This window comes from Lepisosteus oculatus, chromosome 15 (genome assembly GCF_040954835.1).
Source record: "Lepisosteus oculatus isolate fLepOcu1 chromosome 15, fLepOcu1.hap2, whole genome shotgun sequence".
In the NCBI taxonomy this organism is placed as follows: domain Eukaryota; kingdom Metazoa; phylum Chordata; class Actinopteri; order Semionotiformes; family Lepisosteidae; genus Lepisosteus; species Lepisosteus oculatus.
Window position 1 is genome coordinate 25419188 of NC_090710.1, and position 23809 is coordinate 25442996.

General features: G+C 37.2%; 1 protein-coding gene across 1 annotated transcript in view; it reads right to left on the reverse strand.

Annotated features, from left to right (window-relative positions):
* The window catches only part of col4a1 (collagen, type IV, alpha 1), an 88469-nt gene that overhangs the window by 24006 nt on the left and 40654 nt on the right, over nt 1-23809 (reverse strand). Inside the window, exons 7-31 of the mRNA XM_069178974.1 lie at nt 22934-22987; nt 22481-22507; nt 21685-21759; nt 21229-21291; nt 20876-20917; nt 20437-20478; nt 19680-19766; nt 19448-19483; nt 18916-18975; nt 17368-17403; nt 16962-17006; nt 16087-16119; nt 15364-15424; nt 15106-15141; nt 14015-14161; nt 13432-13509; nt 12224-12307; nt 9864-9934; nt 9585-9776; nt 7980-8148; nt 6763-6855; nt 4798-4902; nt 4397-4494; nt 1826-1976; nt 1315-1428 (exon numbers count right to left, since the gene is read on the reverse strand). Of these exons, the coding sequence (XP_069035075.1) occupies nt 1315-1428; nt 1826-1976; nt 4397-4494; nt 4798-4902; nt 6763-6855; nt 7980-8148; nt 9585-9776; nt 9864-9934; nt 12224-12307; nt 13432-13509; nt 14015-14161; nt 15106-15141; nt 15364-15424; nt 16087-16119; nt 16962-17006; nt 17368-17403; nt 18916-18975; nt 19448-19483; nt 19680-19766; nt 20437-20478; nt 20876-20917; nt 21229-21291; nt 21685-21759; nt 22481-22507; nt 22934-22987 (1999 nt within the window). The remainder of the gene's footprint in view (nt 1-1314; nt 1429-1825; nt 1977-4396; nt 4495-4797; nt 4903-6762; nt 6856-7979; nt 8149-9584; nt 9777-9863; nt 9935-12223; nt 12308-13431; nt 13510-14014; nt 14162-15105; nt 15142-15363; nt 15425-16086; nt 16120-16961; nt 17007-17367; nt 17404-18915; nt 18976-19447; nt 19484-19679; nt 19767-20436; nt 20479-20875; nt 20918-21228; nt 21292-21684; nt 21760-22480; nt 22508-22933; nt 22988-23809) is intronic.

Sequence of the window (23809 nt, forward strand, 5' to 3'; positions counted from 1 at the left end):
ATGATACTGGAACACTGACTGCCTACTGGAACTACTGTATTAACAAAGGTTAGCAATTTCAGGAATGCAGGCTATGAAGGAAATAGAGTTTTAAAGGAATAAGATGGGAGTGTATACATATGGAATCAAGAGAAAATGGGTTGAAAAGTTAAGAATGATTGGCTGAAAGCACAGACCAGCTTTATCCCAAGAGCAAACAATCATGGACTAGAAAGCCCAAGAGGTTTTATAAATCCATTAAAAATACATACTGTAGAATAAAAACATCCAATTCCATTTAAAGAAAATGAGTTTAATGAACTGCAATGTGGCTTACTTTATTTACATTTAAGCTTATGCAAAAAATAAACAGAACTAGAGGGATAGCTGAATGACAACAGGACTTTATGGAATAGTTAGCATGTAGAAAAGGTCTTGTGTAACTAATTAGAGTTTTTTGAACAAGAAACAGTTGTAACAGTTGTAAACACAGCATGTAATAAGACTTTCAGAAGGCTTCATAAAAGATTAATTCTTAAATTACAAGATTTATGTACTCCAGAAAATGCATTTAGATTAGGAACTGAACAGTAGAACATAGTGCAGGCAAAGGGTAAATTTTCAAATCAGGTTGATAATCAGCAGAATATCACAGTAATCTGTACTAGGACCACCATTTTTCTGATTTATATCAATGACCTAGTCACATTCACAGATGATCTTAAAACAGGCAAAAACTGTATAAACTGCAATGGTCATTACAAAATAAATAAATGTGAATGCAAGACTGGTCCAACATCTGGCAGACGACATATAATGCTGTCAAGTGCACAGTATTACACAACAAATGTTAAGTTTCTGGGGGTACAATGCATCTAAGAATCCAACAAAAAATGTTACATCATTATAAGCCTTTCATGTGGCCAGGAGTTATTAATACAGTATATAAGTTATTGTTAATATAGTAGTTATTTATATATAAAAACAGTTATTGAAACTGCCCCTGTTCTATTGGGCAACAATACAAAATCAGAACACTAAAAGCATTCCCAAAGATTTGTTTAGGTTATTGGTTATTAAAAGGATTAAATAGTTTCTCTAGACATCAGGATTATCACTGTCACTAGGGATCTTTAATGTATCAGTAGCACGCTCATCAGGAATAATTATAACATTTTCACTTGCAAATTCTGGGTAGGCTGACACATGGAAGAGGTGCACTAAAGGTGCCCACTAAAGCACTAGTGAACTAAAGATACAGAGGCATTCTCTTCAGTCAGGCCTCACACTGCCCTGCATACTGCAGGATGAAGCAGAGAAGCAGAATTGACTTACCGATTGGACCAGGTAATCCTTTGGGGCCCACAGGCCCAGGTACACCAGGCTCACCGAAACCTGGGGGACCAGGGGGCCCCGGAAATCCCCGTATGCCTGGAAAGCCGGAGTCACCTGGAATCAACATGGACAAATCATACAACCTCTAGATGGGCCAAAGAGTCTTCTGTGATTTGTAACCTTTCTCATGTTATTAGGTTCTCATGAATTGATCCTTTTTATTTCACGGAAGAGAGCATAAGATAAATAAAATATCTAATTAACTGTAAAAAGGTCAACAGTGATAAACATGCAAAACATCCAACACTAAAAACTAATTTAAAAGGCATCCAAACTTAATACATAAGAACACCAACACAATCAAACATTCAGATTCAGCTGCTTCAAGGATATACATGCTAGCTTTTGTCTTAGATTCTTATACTCACAAAAGATGCATTACACACACTCATAAAGGTTGTTTGCTCAAGTTTACAGCATGTTTCCGCATTAAGAAACCAGAAGATTCTACCTTTCACTCCCTGAGGTCCAGGAGGACCTGGCTGCCCTTCCAGTCCTGGAATCCCTGGAAACCCTGGGTTTCCCTTCTCTCCCGGATATCCAGGGACACCTTGAGGTCCTGCTGATCCTTTCGGCCCTGGAAGACCTATACCAGGCTCACCCTGGTGCAAAGCAAGGTAGCAAAAGCTAGCATCAATGAAAACGCTTTGCAAAATCCAATGAAAAATCTTGTGCAGAAATAATGTACAGTATTGTAATTACTGTATCATAAATCTGATTTTTATTACTTATTATGAAGGGAAAATGTTTTGCATATACAGTAGGGTGACCAGGTAGACAGCTTGGTTGAGCATTCTGATTGGAAATCTAGGGTACACAATTTTCTGTTGGAACCCTCCTGGACACACCCCAACCACCAGCCTGGTCTGTTTAGTGAGCCCTGGCCAAATCCACCATCAAAGTGTAAGTGAGTGAATGTGAAACTGTAGCTGAGATCATGTCAGGTTAAAGTAATATATACTAGCATCAATCAGTCCTCGTCAAGTCCTAATAGTAGGAAAATCTAACCCCGTATAGCAAATAACACACACAAAATGTACTTTGTCATTATTTATTAAATAAAAAGTCAGCCAATATGCAGAAGTCTTGTGTGAGAGTGTAAGGGCACCCCATGACTCAGTAATCTTTGGAACCCCCTTTAGCAGCAATAACCTTAAGTAACTGTTTCCTCTAATAACTCTCTTTATCAATTTCTTACTTCTCCAGATTAGTTCGGCTAATGTGTAATAGGGCTGCTGGGGCATAGTTATTTCCACATGTAATCCAGTGCTACATTTCAGAGATGGAAAAAGGGGGTCACCTCCAATAGATTTGAAGCACTTTTGGATCATTTGGATGCAAAAATGCCCTAAATAAATTCAACCAATTAGGATTATCCCTCATTCAAACAACATCACTGTGTTCTAAAATCAAATATTGCACAACTGCTTTAAGGATGAAAAAAATCATGTATTTTATTCTGAACTCCTTTTTCCTTATTCTCTTACACCTAGCCCTTGATGAAAATGAGTACTTACATTTTGTGATATTCTATTAGTTTTACCTAGCATTGGCAAAAAAAATAGTGAATTTAGTGGAACGAGTGGCTCAGTGCCCTTTCGCACATAGAAGCAACATAAGTAATTCACCCTCTTTACTGCTGTCTCTGTTGTACTGTAAGTCTTTCTTCACCATCTGATGGCTTTAGGCACTTAACCAATTGCCTACAGAGATGCTGATATGGCATCAATCTTCAGGCTAACTTGGCATCTGATCAGCATGTCTGGGCACTTCAAGAACTGCCCAGGCATTTTGGCACATGCCCAACTTTGGCAACAATCCACTAAATACACTAGAGATTGTATAGCATACAAAAATATCAATGCTTTTTTTAAAAACATCTCAGCGGATTGTTAACAATAACTCGTTGGAATATTTGTTAAAAATCTGTCGTTTGCTATAATGAAACAACTTTTTTATCAGTTATTTTCTCTTATTTTTATTATAAAGTACAAATGTGTAATATTTAAGTACAGAAAAAGATAAGTATAAAAAGCTCTTAAAATTCAGATTTTCTTTGACGTCTGCAGTTGTATAGTTCAGCAAATGCCCAGCCTACACAAGCTGCTGCCTGTATACAATGTATACACAGGTTACATACAGTATACGGAACAGTGCCCCACATATCTCATCAGAACTGATCTGGTTCTCAGGAAACAATTTAGAAACTCCTAAAAATGTATCATAAAGGCTACTGAAAGTTAGAGCTGTAGCACTGCAACACTGATGGACCAGTATTACGTTTTTTTTTATCTAAGCTTTTGTCCTCCTAGCTTAGATTGCTTAATAATTATGATGTTGAAGGATACACTGCTCTCAGTGTCTTTGGAGAATACACTTTCACCTCTGATTTGTTGATGCTGTGGATTCTGTGCATCTTTAAAATTCATGTTTAAAAACATAATAAAATAACACCCTTGGAAACTAGCAGTTGATGGGGCACTCGTTTTCTTTGGATCCTCCTGTGAAATGTTTTATGTTACACGGATCCTGTAGATCATAATTTGTATTTGTTAATTTTATTAGAGTATCACTTTACTCTGGAACCATTCACAGCACTGGAAAAACAGGATGGGAGTTAGTGCTTTGCCTTTGCAGCCTGACCACACAAGAACTATGTCAGCACTCCAAATCTTCATTGCATCAGATTTTCTGAGACAGAATCTACTGTATGTATTATAGATCTTAGAAGTCAAGCAACTCCACTTTCTGGTAAATCTTGTTGAAGATTCTGTTGTCAGAATGGCCATTATAAGCTTGCAAGATTATTTCATTTATACAATTTGTACAGTATGTTTGCATGCTGTTGCCAAGAATAAGGTAAAGATCTGCATTTCATAGAACTCATTCTACCCATCTTTTACCAGTGTTCCGTATTGTCCTGTCACTGATTTTCTATCTTGATAAATGGGCACAACGGGACCCTTAACAATCAAACGTCAGAAAGACACACGTATATCCTGAGCTGTGAATTGTGTCTTACCTTCTGTCCTTCTGGGCCAGGAAATCCAGGTAAACCATCTTTTCCTGGACTTCCTGAAGCTCCAGGCTGCCCTACATTCCCTGGCATCCCTGTGAATCCTGAAAAAATAACAACAAGTACACATTCTAAAAATTTTCATGACAGAACAATTTGTTTCATTCACGCTGACCTTTGCACATTCTTCCAAATCTTTCTTAAGAGTTTGGAATTGAAGAATGTGGTATAAAAAAACTCAAGCTCAAATGTCCCATTATTGACAATGCAGTGGACTTCTTCAGAATGATCAGTGAAATATGAACCAGAGGAAACTGCATGGAAGTGCATTTAAAACCGAGAACAAAAGGACCAGAGGAGAAAACCGGTCAGTCTCCTCTCATTCATGACTTTTCGTACGTTCTTACCTTTAGGCCCAGGCAATCCTGGTAAGCCAATTCCAGGAGGACCTGTGTCACCTTTTGGTCCTGGAAGTCCTTGTCTACCAGGATCTCCCTGCGGACCACGATCACCTAAAGACAAAGACGTGAAACTGTGATGCTGTTCAATTTCCCCTTTTGGTGCAACACATGGTGCAGTATGCAGAAAGAAAATGCAATCACTTTTCCAGTCTTAGCCTTTGTCTCAACAGATAAATCTCAGATCAGGGGCAATGTACTCTTGAAACTAGCTAGCAATTTCTTGACTGTGTACTCTTTACCGTTTCTCAAAACAAAGGCAGACTTAAAGGAATCATCATCTTTGAAATGTAAACTCTGTTGTGAAGTCTCTGGGTACATACTGTAAAGTATCTGGCAGAAATGTTTAAAATTGACAATGGTTTCAAAGTTTCCAATAGTAATACAGTATCAAACTCTTCAGACATTATCAGGTTTCCCACTGTAAAGTGTTTATAGACTAGTCATGGATGCGACTTTTATACAGGAGACCTGAAGTCATCTTAAGTCCACTCCATATTGTATATGTTTGAACTCCAAATATCCAGTGCATGACTCTGGCATAATGAGGAGCAATTTCCCTTAATGCATCTACCAGACATCCATGGATTTGCTTTAAGATTAACCCGCATTTTCATAAACAATTGATGGCTAGAAGTTTCTAAATCTTTAAAAAGTGTATCATTATCTTAGAAAGAATATAATAGAATGAGCCAATGACTGATAGTGATAGAACCATGAAGTTAGGCATGAATCATTAGTGCATTTACTGCTTCAAATAATGGATGCTAACCACAATAAAGTCATTAAATTCTGAGGATTTAAAATGCTGTCAGCACCTTTCATATGTTTGTAAATGCTTATAATGTATTTAAATCCAATTAACTAATTTGTTATTCTGATTAATGTGACATAGAGAGTAAGTTTATTAATGTTTATTTGGCATAACTTGCATGGCTGAGGAAATGCCAGTTTATCTCTGAGGATGGGACTAACATGACCTCTCTCTCTTCATGAGGAATGAGCAAGGGAGCTGCTGCAAGGATGAAGATAGGGTGGAGATGAAGGGTGAGAGAAAGAAGTGCAAATGGGGTTCTCAAGAGGAAAGAGGTTTGTGTATAAAAGAGTGGAAATGAAGTGAAATTAGAAATTTACGTCTGTTTACAAACGCCATGAACAAATCAAACCATTCTTGCAAAAAAGTGATGAAAAAGATTGGGATACATTTTATAGTAAAAGTTAGATGTTTTCATGATTGTGAAACTATATTAACTTATCATGATTAGCTAATAGTATGTCGTAAAATGTTAAAACATTTTCTATTACAATGGTTTGTTGCACTTATTAGATATTTACAATTTCAGTGTGTTTTGATCCCTTCTGGGATTTTTGTAGTCTGGTAAACACTAGTCTAGTCCATCTATCCATTTTCTTTATCCAGTACAGCATTGTGGGGGAGCCAGAGCCCATCCTGGCAAGCAAGGGGCGGGCTCAACCTTGAACGGTACTCCAGTCCATTGCAGGGCACACACAGACACACACGCACACAACCACACAGGGGCATGCTTTCCCAGAAGCTAATTGGCCTACCAGCATGACTTTGGACTATGGGAAAAAACATTTCCTTAACAATTGAGTGAACTTTGGACTTACTGCCAAAAATGTTTTTGTGTTTATGATTAGACAAAGTTTTCCTAAGTCTATCTTTAATAGGTGAAAGCAAACTCTCTAGTCTTGGTTATTGTTTACCAAACGCTGCCATGTGGTGGGCTTGACTGTTTGACTTCCTCACAGCAGAAAACTAGGCTCTTGAGTGTTTTGTCCCTGGATTTCAGGATCACTGAAGAAGATACTTACTGTATGACAGAAATCCAAATCTGGGTTTCAGCTGTTTGGTATATGCTACACAGACAATCCCTGAAGCACAGTGCCTACCTTGGATTCCTGGTATTCCATTTGGTCCTTGTAAACCAGGCACACCTCTGGGTCCAGGTATACCCTCTGCCTTACCAGGATCACCCTTTGGTCCTGAAAACCAAAACATACCATTCCCACATCAAATGATACACCTAAAGTGAGCAACAAAACATTGCCAACATTGCGAAATATTAAGAACTGCAGCCAGTTCTGCCCATTTGAACAAGATGACATAAAATTCAAATTTTCAGACCCGCATCATGGTCTGAACTTTAGAAGTGTCTTTACTGAATGCAAAACTTGAATCCAGGATTCTTCATTATTTAAAAAATATTATTATGCAGCATATTTTAAGTAAAAACAGTCTTAAAATATATGGACAAATATATTTAGCAGATTCTGATATAAACCAAAACACATTGGACATGCAGCATGCAACATGCAAAATGCAGGGTAAACATTTAATGAACATAGTGAAGATTAACTTTACTTTACAGTACATGTAACCCATTGTAGGTCACCCTGAATAACTGGTTAATAACAACAATAATGAAGAAATGTGTATTTGCAGGTGATATCACATCTGCAGACTACCCTTGGGTTTTAATATTGTTCAATGCATAAATGAGGTCAATTAAGTTTGATCTTACACCACAGCACACAGATCCAATAAAATGTAATCAAGCAAATGTCTGGACTACTAAAATAAAATTGTCCTGTCAATATTAATCAGGTGGTATTCAGAAGCCTGGGTCCAGTGGTTTAAGTATGTGGTCGTCACAACTGGAGACTTCCTTGGTTGCAGTGGATGACCGTGACGCCTTTCTGTGGCTTGTCATGCCCTTCACTTTCCTATAGTGTCCCATCACACTATACGGAGACATTAGGACCCGCACAGACCGCAGGGTGAGCACCCCCTACTGGCCTCACTAACACCTCTTCCAGCAGCAAGAGCTTTGTTTTCCCCAGGAGGTCTCCTATCCAGGTACTGACCAGGCTCACACCTGCTTAGCTGCAGTGGGTTGCCAGTTGTGAGCTGCAGGGTGATATGGCTGCTGGCAAACCAGGTAATAATGAACTAATAATTCATGAACTAATAATGAACTTGGGGATAGTTAGTATAGAAGTATAGTGGTCAATCAAGACAACAGAGATAGTTAAGGTAAAGCAAACCAAGATAAAATGTTAAGGGCATACTTTCTTCTATGCCTTTTCACTCGGTTCAGTGCACTTGCCTGGAATGCCAGGAGATCCCGGGAGTCCAGGGACACCCTGTAGTCCCTTCTCCCCAGTTTCACCGGGGAGGCCGAACCCTGGTATGCCAGGAGGCCCTCTTTCTCCTGGAGGGCCAGGGAAACCAGGGTCCCCATCCCGTCCTTTATCTCCTTTGACGCCTGCAGTTGCCTGAGAGGTTAGAACATATATGTTTTATGTGCTTCACTTTCCTGCATTAAGGTAGTACAAGGTAGTAGGATATTAGACCTAATGACCACAGCCCCAAAACATGCTACTTTTACAAGAATGAAAATAATCCTAAATCCAATTTCGTGGATTTTACAAGAATGAAAATAATCCTGAATCACTTTCGGTGGCAACTACAGTACACGTATGGTATATACTGTACTGTATGTGCGTGTCAAAATGGAGAAACTGACACATGAAGCACATTTAGGGGTAAGAAAACAGCATTACCCCCATTTTAGAACATAAGAAAGATTTTTAACGAGTAGGCCATTTGACCCTTCTTGGCTGTTTTTTCATAGTTTATGGATTTCAGAATGTCATCCAGCCAGTTTGGGAAAGGACCCAGGGAATCAGGACTGACAGGCTTGTTCCAGACACCCTCAATCCTTAAACAGCAGTGTTGACATCTTGGAGCCTATGTCTGCCTAGCTGATCAGCTGAAAATTGCTACAATATATTTTGTGCACACTGCTGTTTAAAAAATCATTGGGCCAGCAAACTCCAAACTAGCACTGGGCAGATTACAATAATACATTATATATTTATATGTCCATATCAGATTGTCACCTGTTTGTTGAAATGCAATGCAATGCAGAGTCATTAGGTGCTCTTCAAACATTTTCTGGCCAATTAATGCCAAACCTGGTATTTTTCATTTTAGAGACAATGTAATTGAAATATGGTGGCAAAAGTTCCTCTATAACTTAAGGTTACTATTTTCTTATCATGAGATACAATAAGAATCTTATCACATTGTTTACCATAAACCGCTCCTGTACAGAAACCACTAATCCTAGATTATAATACTGCAGGTACTGTAGGCATCATTCTATTGGCAAAGCAATTAACATACAGTATGTTGAAAAGGGGTTTCTGGATGAACAGAGATTACTTTAAATTACTACTGTTGTACTGTTGTACAGCTACCACCAGTTGAGAAGAAACTGGAGGTTTCATCACACTGCACACTAAAATCTGCTTAGGAGTTCAAAGATACTACACTTGGAAGATTTGATGCAGTGCAATTACAATACTGCCCAACTTCCTGCATACACCACAAATGCAACTTTACCACCATTTTCTGTCCATGTGTCCTACACAGTACCACAAACTACTCATGATCAACTTCAATTTGAGAGGTATCATTTTAGTACTTTAATCTAGAGATCGGAATTTAAATATTGCTAAGGGTGTGGGGTTACTGAGTAAGCCCTCTCAACATCTTGGTTTTCTTAAAATTCAAGCTGCTTGTAGTTTTCGTCTTCTATCTAGTAATTTCACAGACTCATGTCCTTCCTCCTTATTATGAAGAAACTACTGTGGTATAAACTATTCAATGCCAATGATTACCGAAACAATCTCCTGGTTGTACTCACAGGTTGTCCTTTAGGACCAGGAGGTCCAGGAATGCCGTCTCTTCCTGGCAACCCGTCTTTACCAGGAAGTCCAGGGACACCGTCAAAACCTCGTTCACCCTTCTCACCCTTCAGGTCAGGACTAAAAGCAACATCACCAGGTTCGCCTTTCGCACCAGGATTTCCAATCAGCCCTGGAGCACCATTATCGCCCTGCAAATGATAGTAAACGCAAAGATAAACAAGCAGCCCAGTAACAATAAATTGGGGCATCTGAAATCTTAATCCTAGTTAACTTACGGGGTATCCTCGAAGACCTGGTAATCCTGCTGAACCTTTCTCCCCCTTCCTACCTGGCTGCCCTGGATAACCTGTTATTGACACAAACAGAAAAATGACAATAAGGTGCATCTTTTCACTAAAAAGTGGTGTAAACACAACAAATACTAACAAACACACTGGTTCTGAGAAACTGTTGTTACTGTATGTTGTAACTGTTGTTGTAAGAGAATAAGAGAAAATTGAGTTTTCCAGGGGCCTGGGTACAAGAGTAAGAGTTCATTGGTCAAAGCGCTATACTATCCCTTTGTCAAAAGAAAATATGGAAAATCTTAGACCGACCCAGTCAATTTCCAGATTTAAATCCAATTCAACATTGGAATGAGTAAACTCAACAGTGATGCAAAAAATGACTTTTATATTCAGAAATGTACTTGTGAATCTGTCCCTATACTTACAGTATGGTGACTAGAAATCACTGGGTTGAACAAAAAGTGGGCTTTTGTTTTATTATGATCAACTTTTTGCATGGAATTAGACAGAAATAAACATATTCATTTCATGATCACAAATATAAATTGGTTGACTGTAAAGAAAAAAATAAGTATTACAAGCGAGCAGTTTCACTAATGGCTTAAATACTGTTGAGAGCAACTTGCATGAACATGTTTCTTTTTCAGAAATCTTAGCTGCCATCCCAGTCTACCTGGGCTGATAAAAGGGTTATCAAGAAGCTAAATATTTGCCTGTTTAAAATTGGAGTAAAGGGGTCTGAACACAAAAATACCTGAAAGTTGCAGATTAGAAAAAATAAATACATCATCCCTCAAGGGGTCCAGTTTCACTATTGGATGTGTAGATCAGCCCCACCCCATACATCTGTTAACAGAGATCTTATAATAATAATAATAAACTTTATTTTATATAGCGCCTTTAAAGGTGGCTTGTCAAAGCGCTTTACAGGATGACAATAACAATAAATAAGAAGACTACAACAATAAATAAGAAAATTTCACAAGACAGGACACAATTATAATTACAACAATACAACAATAACAATAGAGGAGACCGTGGAAGATGGTATTAAGAAGAGCAGAGGGGTGAAGAATGGAACCAGTTAAGTAAAGGCTTTTCTGAAAAGGAGGGTTTTGAGTCTGGATTTGAAGGAGTTTAGAGAAGGTGACTCTCTAATATCCTTGGGCAAGGAGTTCCAGAGCTTGGGGGCATAGCAGGAGAAGGCCCTGTCGCCCATACAATGTAGACGGGCTTGGGGGACAGTAAGGAGGGCAGAATTTGAAGAGCGGAGGTTGCGAGGTGGGGAGTAGGGCGATAAAAGTTCAGACAGGTATTGAGGTGCCAAGCCATGTAAAGCCTTGTAGGTGAGCATGAGGATTTTAAAGTCTACGCGGAATTTGACCGGAAGCCAGTGCAAGGACTCCAGGATAGGAGTAATGTGAACACTTGCACTAGATCTGGTCAGGATTCTGGCTGCTGAATTTTGGACATACTGCAGCTTGTTCAGAGTAGATTTAGATACCCCAGGGAGCAGAGCATTGCAGTAGTCAATTCGAGAGAATACAAATATGTTGATCAGCTTTTCAGCCACAGTTAATGATAGCATAGGGCGTAGTCTTGCGATATTTCTAAGGTGAAAAAAAGATGTTTTGACAGTATGCTGTACATGTGGGTCGAATGTTAAGCCAGAATCGAATATAACCCAAAGGTTTTTCAATTTTGATTGGAGCTCAAGTACAGAGCCATCTACAGACAGGGTTACAGGACTGGCTTTACGAAGTTGGTGGGGGGTACCAATAAGCATGACTTCAGTCTTGTCACAGTTAAGATGAAGGAAGTTTTGAGTCATCCAAATTTTTATGTCAGAGATGCAATTAGATAGAATAGAGACAGCCACATCAGTGTCGGGTTTGGTATGGATGTATATTTGAGTATCGTCAGCGTAAAAATGAAAGCTGAGGCCATGTGATCTTAAAAGCTGACCAAGTGGGAACATGTAAATGCTGAAGAGCAAGGGGCCCAGTATTGAGCCCTGAGGGACACCAGACTTGACAAGACCAATTTCAGACCTGTACCCATTGAGAGAGACAAAGTGACAGCGATCAGTGAGGTAAGACTTAAACCATTTGAGGGCAGTGTCAGAGACTCCAAACACAGTCTCGAGACGAGAAAGCAAGATGTTATGGTCAACAACATCTTCTCACCACTTTTTTTTATTTGAAAGACATAATGAAAGATAGGAAAGACATTCTCATAAAGAGACCTCGGATGAGTATAGGGTGAGTAGTTCTGAGATCATAATTTATATCACGTGGAAAAAAGTTCCCTTTTTCTGAAAAATGTGCTCCAGATGGCTTTTGCCTCACCTTGCTGTCCATCAGGGCCTTGAGGTCCAGGAGGCCCAGATGGTCCAGAGGCTATACAGTTGGTACAGGTGTCTCCTTTGTCTCCTGTAAGAAATACGATTATCGAGCGAGAAGATGTGAGAAAAATAAATCTATTACTGCCTGCTTTCATTGCATTTCAGCTCCCAATAACACAACCTTGCCTTGCAAATATAAAACAATTTAACATGTCTGGGTTCAAACTACACTTTAGTTGTGTGTCTATTATTTCTATTCTTCTTCTTCTTTTTTTTTTCACAGCCTTAGACTGCAGAAATACTACATATTTCATGTTGTTTCATTACAGCCACAGAAATATAACTCAGGAAATACATGCTTGTTATGATACTATAGAGAAAAAATGCATGTAAAGATTAAGGATTCATTTTAGCATTCTAATGTTGTTCATGAGAATAAGGTGTCAATATGATTATGACATATTATTATGTCAATAACCTCATAATGGTAGAATAGTTGCTTAAACATGGGAAATGAAATGCAGTGCTTTTCCGATATCAAGCCTGTATAAAATGGCATGTTTTTCGTTCAGTGCAATGCGTTTTAATTTTTTTTTATTTTTCATTTTTGTCCCAATTAATTTGGCATCAGCAACTGTTTCTTTGTGTCTCAGTTAATAGCAATGACTCTTGTCCTGCAAGAGGGGCTTTGACAGATAATCTCTTTCAACCCATGAGACTGTTCATCTTATAATACCTTGTAATCACCACAATACCTTACTAACGAGTTAGAGGCAACCAGGTGGAGTAGCACATCTCTCACTGATGTCAGTTTGTAAGTCTACAAGTACCCAGGACACTGCAGATGTCATTATTTCACAAAGAACACTAATTCCAGTCATACCTTCTGATCATTAGGATTGAACAAATGTGAACCCTTGCATGAGGAATCCTGGTCATACCTCGCTAATGATTTGACCCAAGCTTGGTAATATCTGGATCATGGAGTTCAATCTGCTCTGACAGCAGAGCGTTAACTGGTCTGGTTTTTTGGTTGCCTCATTGTTGAGAACTTTAGGTCATAGAACTATTGTCAACCAGACTATCCTGGTGCAGCTCTGATAGAGTTCAAATGTGTTGACCTAATGTACCATTTGGAGAGAGAGCTCTTTGAAGCAGTCCAGTTTTTTAATTGTTTGATTTGCAGAATGCTGGTTATATTTATTGACATACCTTTCTGGCCCATCTCTCCTTGAAATCCTCTTGGTCCAGGGGGACCAGATGGGCCTATTGAAACACTACATTCTACCCCTTTGGAAAAAAAAAGGAAAATAAAAAATTACTCTTACTGTGAAATAAAACCATAAATATTGTTGAAATGCCAAGTTGACTGGAGTGGAGGATTTATTATGTTTTTTCTGAGATGTTTACCACTGGTATACATCTACATTTATCAAGCAAAATACATTTTACAGAAACAATTTAATCATTAAAGTAATCAATACTCCTCACTGTCCCCATTTATTATACAGTATGGCAGTTTAATCATAGGTTATTCTCACATTCATCTAAAGACCGAAAGATTCGTGATTTAAAGGAAATCTTTTTGAAACGAATTTGTTTTAGTGTAAAGATCGCTTTACAGGAGTTAATGTGTCATTAAAAAATGTTTTAAAACAAAATGCAGTTACCTGAAAGATGGTACATTACTTCTTTTACCATAATAACTAAACAATAAGTTGAAAAAAAAACAAAGAAAATACTCTTCTGCTGAGCTGAGGATTTTGTGCAAAGGTGTTAGTGGTTCTTCCAGTACCTAAAGGCCCTGGGGGACCAGGGGGCCCTGGCAATCCATCTTGACCTCTCTGACCAGGAAGTGATTCTCCAGGAGATCCTCGATCACCCTTCTGACCAGATTCCCCTGGAAACCCTGGAGGACCAGGGGGCCCTTGGAGACTTAAGCCTTGCAAACACAAATAAACAACATTTCAGTTTGAATTCTGCTTAAAACAGTTAAGCAGTCATACTATGTTAGACTGCACTATAGCATTTACTAACAGTACTACAGTACTAAGACCAAGCAAGATTCTAAAACAGTTTTATACTGTACATTGATATAATGGAAGTGACTTCTATTTGCTTATAATTATGTACATTTTGCTACAACTAATGTACTTTATAATCATGATGCAAACAACAATTTGCATATTACAAAATACAAAAAGATTTCCTTTATAGCTATAGGTATTCATTGCTCCAGTAAATCCCCTTTGGCATACAATATTGTATATACTGTATATTGCTGCTCTAGAATCAGTCCAGAGAAGAGCAACCAGATGCATTTCAGAACTTCAAGGAATGTTGTACACTGATGCAATAAAATAAAATAACCTTTGTAGTCTTGAACAGAGAAAACTACAATAGAACCTGATATAAGTATAAAAAAAATCAAAAATTGAGCAAAGACACACAAACACAAAGTGAGAATAAGGGGTACTTCGATACCCAAAGGCTAGTAGGAGTATATATATGGAATAAGCTAGCCAGCCATGAGGTTGAAGCCAATGTGTTGGCATCTTTCAAGAAATGGCAGGAAGAGATTCTTTGATAAATTAACTACTACAGTAACCACCAAATGCACAAGATGGGCAGAATGGTGTCCTCTCATTTGTAACCTTTATCATGTTCTTAGATAGCGCCCCTAGGTCAACATTGTCAATGAGAATCTGTTCTCCACTGGCTTGCTCCATACTCATACATTACAGCAGGCAGTTGATATAAAAAAAAAACGGTTACGAAAATGCTAAATGGGATCTAGAAATATTAAGAATAGTTTCTTAAAGGATACACATTTATTAGTATTATTTAAGTAACAGGAAAAAAATAAAAAATGGAAGTGTATATTACCTGGTGGACCTGCATCTCCTTGAGGACCAGGAAAACCTTAAAAATATTACAGCATGGTTAGAACAACATTTGTGATATAAGGTGGCGTGCAATTGTATGAGAAACAGAAATCTGAAAACAAACTACCCCTGTCTAGCCAGAAAAATTTAGGAAGTCATGTTATCAAATCAAAATCGAATCAGCTGATGATAACATATATTTTGTCACGGTAAAAGCAGTCGAAAATTAAAGCATTGTGAAAAGGTCAAGATTCCATACCTCGTTCTCCTTTTTCACCAGATCTCCCAGGAAACCCAGGAGGTCCAGGTTCTCCGTGTCCCTAAACAGAATGTAAAGCACACTTTCTACATCCCAGATTTTCCTTGAGATTAATATTACAGTATGTTTTCTTTTCACATTGTCCTCTAACAGATTATTTCCTAGCAAGATTTTGTGTTTACCAACACGCATGGAAATGGAGGTCAGATTAACTGAGGAGAAGTATTAGGGAGCGATCAGAACGAATGCTGAACAATATTTTTCACTTAGTTTTGAGCACGCATGATGATGAATTAAATGAAATCTACAGCCTTCTTTTCGGATACAATGCTACATAAAATGTAGCATTTTTTTAGGTACAGTACTTCTACATTTTGATGTTCCTAGTTCAATTACTTTAGTAAGTTATATTTAGTAAATTATATTTTAACATATTTTAATGCTTTGTTTCCAAAATCACCGTTTATTTTGTGTGTTCTTAATAATGTACATGCATTTAGAGAATGTGACCATACTATAAATGGACTATAAATTTGGTAGCACATTCCCCAACAGAAGAAACCATTTGTGAATGTCTGCATGGTTGTCTTGCTATTCTCACTCTTCAGCACATTACCTGATCTGCTTTAAGTGAAAGGAATACTACATTAAAAGTTAATTTAACCTAACTGCCCAAGTAAGTCAACATCCATAGTCTAATTTGACATTTTCAAACACACTTACAAATCCAGGTGGTCCTCTTTCACCTTTCTCACCCTAGAACCAAAAGGAAAACAAAAAGGATTATACCCTTGAAATATAATAAATGTGCATTCATTGTATAACTTTGCAATGATCATCCCAAAATACCTAATTATACTGTACATAAGCACCTTATTTCCAAAAGAAAACTGTACAGTATGTAGGCAATTACCCTCTGTACTTGGTGCTATTGCTGTTGCATCCTTGGTGAGCTCATCTACTGTACATTGTGATTTAATCGTCCTCAATAGGTGGTGGTTTTTGTTAGAAATATTTATGTTTTGACAGTCTTGATATTGAGGGTAAGTGAACAGATTTTAACAAAATGTATATATTGGTAGCAAGTACATTTTGTAACTATTGAAAGGTTAGAAACTATTGTTATTAGTAGAATAATATATTCCTTTCCACATACACCACTAATTGGAGTGGCCGTCAGTTGTGATGCCCACTTTAAGTTACAAGTCTCATATCAAAAATAAGATGGGAATAGCACTGAATTAAAATGAAACATATTATTGACGTACAGCATAGCAGACTTACTGTAGTCTCTCCCAGTTATAGGTTGGAGTTGGTGAATGTTTTTTAATAAAAAGACAAAGAAATGTACAGTTTACAGGCCTCAGCAGTACTGATACCAAATGTAAAACACCGAAAGTCAGCTGTGTTTTTGAATTTTGACAAGTGCTCTTGGTGAATATCAGAGGAAGTTTCAATAAGCTTCTAGGAGTAAAGTAAAAGAGCCACTGGCTTAGTGACTTCACCACCCTGTAGCTGAGGGACTCCGCTACATCTGATCAACGATGAGCGCTTGGAGGGTCATGTCAAAGCATGTACTTTGTGAGATGTGATCTTACCTTCATTCCCCCAGGTCCAGGGAATCCTGGATATCCTTGATCACCCTAAGAAAACAATTCAATTTTTCACTGTATTGTTCCTAGAATGTACAGTATATAAAAAGGTGTATTTCCACAGGCACACACATACTGTCAGTATGGGACGCATAAAAAACCCCCAGCAACTCAATTGATGACTGAAGTAATACAGCATGCAATACAAAACCTTTCCTAATAAAAGCATGTTGATCTCTGATATATTGTATACACACGGACGTAGTGGAATATCAGATTTTACAAACATCTTGGAATATTCTATCATTATGATTATCATGTTAATAAACATTTTACGAATGAAAGTTATACCAAAGGAATACCCTGTCTTTTAAATAAAGTAAATATGGTGTGAAAGAGAAACACTTCATACTTTACTCCCGTTTTCTCCCTCTTTTCCTGGTTTACCCTGGAAATGAAAATAAATACAATCAGTAAGAACATCTGCTGGATTTAATTATTTTGTACACAAATCAATGTCTGAGAACTAAGACTGTCTCCCTTGTTTGCACAACATTTTAGGACAAAACTGAATTTGCTGAAAAATCAGCAGTAGTATTGGAGTATTTTTTATTTTAAAAAGACAAAAAAAACAATGGTTCCATATAATTTTCCAGTTTTCAACAATATTTTATAAAATGAAATACAGAGTCCAAATAGTTTTTTTAATATGAAATTATTAATGCTTTAATTAAAAGTAAATAAAACTCTTCTACAGTACATGTAGGAACCCTGCAAGATAAGACCAGTACATGTTTTAGAAGTGTTTATATAACCATTTGAATAGCTGCATTTAAGATGACCAAATCCAAGAAAACATCATTTTTGCCAAGAACATAAATAACTATGATTCCTTTCCCATTGAAAGAAGACCAAAATACTAAAAATAACGTTTAAAACACAAATACAGTGTACAAATCTACACTTTCACAAGGCAGATTTGAAAGATCAAATCCAGTTTCATTACTTTAACACGGGGTGTAGAGAATTTGTGCATCATGAACAATAAATATTATGTTATTTGCAGTTATTAATTTTTACATTTTTATAATTAACTAAATTTTGAATGTGGGCTACAATTACAGCAGTACACAAATAATGTTTCTGAATGTTTGTAATTGTTATTTCTCAGTCTTAGTGTCTAATGCAGAACCTGATCTGTTCTAGAATCCAATGCCATACCTAATCTGTAATATTAATATTTACGATTCATGAGTTCATTGAAAAATAATAAAAGTCAAGTAAAACATCTGATTGCTGCTCTTACAATGAAAACGGTTCTTAAACATGACACGGGGAAGTGTAAAACATGCCTTAATATATTTTCTTTCACAGTAAAATCAGTAAAAAATCTAGGATTTTACACCATCCAAACATGAACACTCCAATCTTATTATTCTTTCTCAACCACAGGTAATGTTTCTTGTAAATCATGGTCAAAATGCAAGTCAATATTCTGGCAATGAATCATGAATATAGATAGACATGGATATCACATTGAATTGAAGCTGAAGTAATGCAACTTTTAAATGGGATTTCTTTATCTATTCTGGCAAAGGCAACATTGGCATCAGAATAAATTATTGATAGGTATTAAAAGGATGATCTCTCTTAAATGAAAGTGGAACAACAGATTAATTTTACTGCAAGGTTTTATCAGCACAATAACCCCCCATTGTAAATAATCACCCTTGAACAAAGTGGTTCTTTAATTCTTCTTTTCCACTCTGCTCTCAAGGTTGTTCTGCACAATGTAATTGAGACCCAGGTCCATCGACTGGTATTCTTTCGGTTTTAAAAGAAACCTTCCTGAAGTGAATTCAGTGACACTGAAGAATAAAACGCCGTCTCCAGGAATAAAGCACATGCATGTGCTTACAGATGATATAAACCAGAACGAAGAGTAAGATTTGGTACTCACTCTGGGGCCGGGTGATCCAGGTTCACCTTTAACACCACTCATATGTGGAACACAGTACCCCTGCAGAAACAATGGACGTCACTAATTAATAATAATAATAGCATTAGAGTACCCCCTTTTCATATCAAACATACCACTAAAACTAACACTTAGAAAACAGTGGCTAATATGCTATGTTGAGCACCACCTGCCTTTGATATCATGTTGAAATAGCAGATGACATTCCTAAGCTCAGACAGTAACAAATTAGAGAATGTGAGGAATATGGCACTGGTAAACCTTACATGTTTAATTAGTCACTAATTTTTAAATTTGTATAATTAACTAAATATTGCATTTTGGGTCACAATGCCTATTTAAAATTTACTTTGAATCTAAAATCAAAGCAGTTCAGACGTTTACTCAGTAAATCTGTGTATAACATTTACAAAGTATTTGAAAAAAGTCAAACTTATTTTTTTAAATGTATAAATATCTTTTTCTCAATAAATGTAAAAGTTTAGATTTTAACAATTTAAAAAAACGAACTTACTTTTTCCCCTTTTACACCTTTTGGGCCAGTGTCACCCTAGACAAAAAAGGGTTACAGATGGCTTAGATAATAGATTTTCCAGGATAACAGTATTAGGGCGAATGTTTTCCCACAGAATAATAATCATTTTCTATATTTGTACCGATAAAGGAGTCACATCACTTTTATGTTATTGAATGATTCTTAATTATGCATTCATCCATTGCACGAAGGATTGAGATAAAGTCCTTACCTTCGGTCCTATTTCATATACAACCTTGGGGCCAGTCCGTTCATCGATAATTGATTGGCCTGGAGGACCTGGTACTCCGCGGTCTCCCTACAAAATGCCCATTTTATTACACTTGGATGTCAAATAAGGATATAAAGGTCAAATCAGCATTCAATTATTAGCTCAAATAACAATTATGGAAGAAATACAAATGTAATTTTCTTTAAAATAACTAAAATAAAATAATATTAGCACCATACAGTATAAGGCAGACGTTGGTGTGTATGACAGCAAACTAGAAGAAATGTGAAGAAAATGTGCTTGTGAAGATTTCTCATTTCTAATTTTTATATGTGAACAGTTTTGACTGCCTTTATCCCTAAAGGAATTTTGATACTCATAGTTCCAAATCATATTTGAGAGGCAAGTCAAGATTTTAGGGAGCTAAGAAGACTTCCACTTTTCTCCTACACATTCTACAGTTTCCACTCTAGCTGAAGGGATGCTGTACAGCTGTTTTGACATCTTTATTCCTTATTACTTGTGCTTCTAAAAAGTACAGCATGTTTACAGACAAAATTAGTTACAAACTTACACTTCAAAGCACTGTTTCAGAATGGCCATATGTGTACAATCAACATATGAACACGAATAAAAAAAACTTCTAATAATGTATTCCCTTTAAAAGAGAGAACTTTTTGACCTATGCAGCACCAAAACAGTTTTATCAAAAAATACATCAAACTATGATCAAAGATTTGCAACATCTCTAACTCACCTTTTCACCTTTTGCACCTTGGAAAGAGAGTACGTCACTCAACTGAAAAAAATAAATATTCTCTTTATAGAGCACAGTAATTAACAGAAATCTGGAGGGTCAAAATCTAATCTCACCTACTTCTACTCACAGTATGCATACATATCTTCCCTCCTAAACTTCCCTTGTGTATCTTTCTCACACCCTTCCCACCTCCCCATCTACACTCTTGCAGCAGCTCCCTGGCTCATTCCTCACCAAAGTGCAGACATCCTCACAGTGAGGCTGCCGTTCCCTTAGCTAACTTTTTTTGCTGTTCCCTTAACAGGTGGGCATCGCACTTAAGAGGATCTGACCTAACTACCGAACAGGTTATATGTTAACACTTGAAATCAAAACACAATTGACAAAAAACGAATAATATTGAACATCTATAGAGGGCTAAAGTTTAATATCATACCTCGCCAGGGGGACCAGGGGGGCCAGGGGGACCAGGCAAACCCTGATGAATCAAACAAATAGCCAACAGGAAATTATATTCTGGACAACAGAGGAGACATTTGGTGTTTAAGAGTATTTGTTCAAGTCAATCAGCAACGAAAAGTTTAGCTTCCTAAACTAAAAACCCTATGGAGACAAGTATTGATGAAAAGTAAGTTTAAGACAGCAGTCAGGCACTTCTGACTGGCTAAATTGGTAATGGAAAGAATTAAGACATTAAATTTTCTAAGGGCATCCATAATAGCCAGTTATGATTACCAAGTCGCCAAACTACTGTAGTTATTAATGTTATTCAGTAGTGTGATCACTTACTGTGGGTCCCACTGGACCTGGAGGGCCAATTGGACCTGTTAGGCCTGGTAACCCTTTCATGCCCTGGAAGAGACGTTCATTAAACCATTATTATTTTCATTGTAATTATCAACAGTTACTTACTTGAGATGAAAAGAAAATAAATATCCTAAACCTTGAAAGCAAACAGGAAAATAAGAGTAAATGCATCGGGCATCTACTAATTTGAAGGAGTTGACAGCTCATGATTTGTAAAACTACAGTAGATGAGGTTTGTGAACTTTGGATCCACTCCAGTTCATCTGACGTTTTGCAATGCAGGCTGTAATTCTAGCTGTTACCAAAAGATGGAGCCACAGGACTGTCATGATAGCTTAAAAATGTCAAGCTTTATTTACATTTTACCTCACAGTTATGACAATGTTGTAGAAGGCCTTGGCAGTGATGGGTAGCCAGGGATGTACAGTCTACACCTACCTGATTCCCCGGAACTCCAGGAAATCCCTTCTCACCCTTATGCGAAATGAAACCAATGATTTCTCCTGGGTCACCCTGTACGGAAATGATAAAGTAGTCAATTCATAGCATTCAAGTAGTTATTGTAATAGTATTGAGAATTAACATTTTTTGAGCAGTAAGAGACTTGCCTAAATGTTTAAATGAATACAAATATCAAAACAGACAAGGTAAAGCGACTAAAACCTAAACCAAGAGGAATAACCTCTTAAAATTAATTTTATTGAGTAAACCTGCATTTATTATTTTATTGATTTATTATTTTCTTTCTTTTTGCTTTTTAGCCCCCATCATCTTGGAATAGCCAATTGTCAATAATCTTGGTTGTTTTTATCACCATTACACTCATACAGTAGCAACACACCAGGGATGAGGACCATATTTGAGTCTCCCTCTGACTGTGGACTGTTCAAGCCGCTTGCTAGATTTCATCTGAGGAACTGAAACTCAAATGAGTTAGATAAATTACATCACATTTTAGTGTCCTGTGGCAAGATGATAAACAACAATTACACACATTAACAGTGCTCACAGAGAGGACTCTTCCTATAGTCGGGATGGAGGCTTTTATCAGAAGATTTATCTGAGAGATGCTGTAGGAAGTTATTTTTTAACTGCAGGCAGCTGTACCTAAGTCTACTGTAAATGTGTACAAGTCAATCGGCCAGTTTAGAATTAGGAAGTTCCCTGACACTGAAAGTGCATACTGTATGTGCAGGACTTGTAATCAAAACGATAAGGACCCAAGTATAGAAACCTTCATTCCAGGAATTCCAGATATACCCTGAAAAAGAAAATGCATCCACAATTAGAGGTTTTTTACACGATTTAGAACTTTAATATATTTTAAAACGAAGGACAACTGGGACAATTAAATCGATGGAATATATATACAGTATATACAGTATATATACAGTATAGTATGTAGTTTTAAATGTTTAGTAAAGAAGCAAAGCTTGAACAATATAATGGATGAAAGTATTTAAAACATGTAGCACTTGATGCTGAAATGGACTGGAAAGAATGCATTTTATAGCTGTAGAGAAAACTGGCCAAATGCTCCAACACAAAAGCATCTTGGATTCAGAAGTAGAACTGTCTGGATTAACCCTTACAATTACACAGAAGAAGGTTAATATTAGACATTGGTTCGGCACTTTGAGATATTGAATTTTCAAAGATCACAGTGTAATCACTAGTAACAACTTACCGGTGGGCCTTGAAGTCCTGGTAAACCAGGGATTCCATCAAAGCCTCTTTCACCCTGTAAAATACATCACCATCTGAAATCCACAGAGCTCCAGTTCTGTCACATTGCCCGTACACAAAATGTGCTAGAAAGTCATTACTCCGTTATACAAAAAAATCTATGTTCTATCAATAGCAGAGTATTCTGCTCTGAGCTTGCAAGGTATCAGGCTAAAACACAGCAACACGGTCAATATCAATTCCAACATGCCGTTAACACATGCTTTTCAACAGGGGCAGAAAAGGAAGAATCATCGTACAAATGAAGTAAATGTGGCTCAGGTGGTTTTACAACGCCTAACATTTGTCACCGTATCCAAGATACACAAAACTACAATTCAGCAATTTTCAAGCTTTCCCAGAGCACATGTACTGTACTATAGATTTGTATGAGCTATCCCAAGGTAATGCTTTGTGCAAACAGTATGAATCTGACTGTGAATGTACTGAACATACTAAATGTACAGTACATTCTGAGATGTCAGGCAGAAATAGCAAAACATCATCAGCATATAATTTTACGACATGCTGAGTCCCTTTGTCTTTTATAGGTGGGATCTTTCCTAACTGTTGGAGTCAAAACTTCAGTGAAAAAGTGAAGAGAAAAGGAGGGAGTGGTCATTAATGTCTTGTTCCTTGTCCAAGAGAGAAATCCAGGTGGGTTGTTAAGGCAAAAACTGAATAAAAAGATCCCAGGACAATCTTCTGCTCACTCACCCATGACAAACCGAATTCTAGAGGGGTTTGTTGTGTAGCATAGGCATGAGCCTACTATAATATTTCGTTAAATTATATCATGGAAATTCTTGTTGTCCGGAAAAGTGTAAGGCATGAATCC